We start from the raw sequence: 2,745 nt of genomic DNA on the forward strand, positions 1-2,745 counted from the left end.
AGAGAGAGAGAGAGAGAGAGAGAGAGAGAGAGACAGAGAGACAGAGAGACAGAGAGACAAAGAGACACAGAGAGAGAGACAGAGACAGAGAGACAGAGACAGAGAGACAGAGACAGAGAGAGACAGAGAGAGACAGAGAGAGACAGACAGATAGAGACAGAGATAGAGGGGGGGGGAGGGGAGAAAAGGAACGGAAGGAGGGAGAGAAAGACAAAAAACGACAGACAGACAGACAGACGGACGGACGGACGGACGGACGGACGGACAGACAGACAGACAGACAGACAGACAGACAGACAGACAGACAGACAGACAGACAGACAGACAGACAGACAGACAGACAGACAGACAGACAGACAGACAGACAGACAGACAGACAGACAGATCAGGAAAAGCAGCTGAAACAGAACTATGGCAAAGGACGTAGCAGAAACACAGAACCAAATAACTGGGTGAAAGGAAGGTGATTCTATTTTATCCCTCATCAGCATCACAGGGCTAAACCGAGCTCAGAAGGGACACAGGGTCTCATTAGAGATATCTCACCTGGCGCAGACTGAAAACATTTGTGCATGTGCCTGGAGAAAGGTCCCAGTTGACGGAAATTTTAAATATTGAAATATGGCATTCTTGTAGAAAATTCAATGCTGAACGTTGATTTTAAAAATTTTCAAATATCTCGAGTAGTTTAAAAGGTATGCCACATTTTGTAACACAGGGTGTTGTAAGAGCGAAGTTTGCAGAAAAACCCAATTTTGGGCACATTTTTAATATTTGGCCAAGTACAACATGGTGCAAAAATAACTAATAAAAATATTTTGACTTAAAATATTATAGGATGCCTTCAACAAAACAGTTAAAAGTGTGTTTTCTGAATGAATTAAATTTTTGAACATGTACAACTTTTTGGCATTTTCACCCCATTGCTTAAAAAAAAGTTTTGCCAACAACTGGGACCTTTCTCCGAACACACACACATTTTGTCAAATCCCAAGTAAATCTATTTCTGTCAGTTAATGACAGGCCACGTTCTCTTCATGGAGGGCAAAAGCTACCATTTTGGCACAATTCAATGCAATCCGGCAAAATCCCTCGACACGTTTAGTGTTTAAGGCCAAGAGAGTGTGCATTTGATGAAATTGGGGGGACCAACAGCCAATCAGAATGCTATTACATGTCAGATGACATTAGGAGAGTCGAGTCTTTTTGTATGCGCGTGAAATGCAATTGTGGTCTTGGGGCAAATGTAATAATAAGAACAATAAAGTAGTAAAATATAATAATGATAGAAATTATTTGTATTATTCTATTGTTATAATAATAATTATTATTATTATTAGTATCATCATCATCATCATCATCATCATCATCATCATTATTATTATTACTATTATTATTATTATTATTATTATTATTATAAATAACAACAACAAAAATAATAACAGCTACTAGAGAGGTGGAAGGAGGGAGAGAGAAATATAATATGAAAGATGGACAAGAGGCAAACACATACTCAGTTAAAAACATAACACAGAAGTGGCAACACCAAAGAGGTTATAAATAGCTCTTTAATATTTTGCGCACAACTCGAATTTATAAGAGGATATCTTCGAAAATCACGAATATGTAGCGGGCAAAAAAACAAAAAAACAACAACACTGGTATACAGTACCTTTCTCCAAAGTCGCACATAATGTCCACTCTGCGGATCTGTGACTCGCCTGTGAGGATGTCCACCTCTGTCTCCACTACGGCGGCGCAGTAGGTGAAATAGTTGTATGTCGGCTTGCCCATGTCCGGGGCATTGCTGTAATGGCAGGGAAATGACAGGGCGTCATGAAGGGGTGGTTTTTGTTGTTGTTGTTGTTGGTGGTGGTGGTTGTAATGGTGTTGCTGTTGTTACTGTTGTTGTTGTTGGTGGTGGTGGTGGTGTTGGTGTTGTTGGGAAGTAGTTGTATGTCGGTTGCCCATGTCTGGCCAGGGAAATGAGAGGGCGTCATGAAGGGGAGGTTTTTGTTGTTGTTGGCGATGGTGGTGGTGGTGGTTGTGGTGGTGTTGTTGCTGTTGTTATTGGTGGTAGTGGTGGTTGTTGTGGTGGTGGTGGTGTTGTTGTTGTTGGTAGTGGTTGTGGTGGTGGTTGTGGTGTTGTTGTTGGTGGTGGTTGTGGTGGTGGTTGTGGTGTTGTTGTTGGTGGTGGTGGTGGTGGTTCTGGTGAATGTGGTGTTGTTGTTGTTGGTGGTGGTTGTGGTGGTGGTTGTGGTGTTGTTGCTGTTGTTGTTGGTGGTGGTGGTGGTGGCGTTATTGTTGCTTTTGTTGTTGTTGGTGGTGGTGGTGGTTGTGGTGGTGTTGTTGCTGTTGTTGTTGTGAAGTAGTTGTATGTCGGCTTACCCATGCCTGGGGCATTGCTGTCAGCGAAATGAGAGGTTATCATGAAGGGGAGGTTGTTGTTGTTGTTGTTGTTGTTTTTGTTGATGTTGTTGTTGTTGTTTTTGTTGATGTTGTTGTTGTTGTTTTTGTTGATGTTGTTGTTGTTGTTGTTGCTGAAGTTGCTGTGAAGTAGTTGTACATCAGCTTGCCCGTGTCTTGTGCATTGCTGTCATGGCAGGGAAATGAGAGGGTGTCATGAAGGGGAGATTTTTGCTGGTGGTGGTGGTAGTGGTTGTGGTGTTGTTGTTGTTGCTGTTGTTGTTGCTGTCGTTGTTGCTGTTGCTGTTGTTGTTGTTGTTGTTGTTGTTGTTGTGGTTG

The 2,745-nt window shown here is 42.1% G+C and overlaps 1 protein-coding gene across 1 annotated transcript in view; it reads right to left on the reverse strand.

The window, feature by feature from the left end:
* The window catches only part of LOC101851125 (indole-3-acetaldehyde oxidase), a gene marked incomplete at its 5' end in the record, with an annotated part of 38,817 nt that overhangs the window by 9,074 nt on the left and 26,998 nt on the right, over positions 1-2,745 (reverse strand). The window contains 1 exon segment of the mRNA XM_013082273.2: positions 1,673-1,807. Coding sequence (XP_012937727.1) covers positions 1,673-1,807 — 135 coding nt within the window.

Source organism: Aplysia californica, unplaced genomic scaffold (assembly GCF_000002075.1).
Source record: "Aplysia californica isolate F4 #8 unplaced genomic scaffold, AplCal3.0 scaffold00166, whole genome shotgun sequence".
NCBI classification, from domain to species: Eukaryota; Metazoa; Mollusca; class Gastropoda; order Aplysiida; family Aplysiidae; genus Aplysia; species Aplysia californica.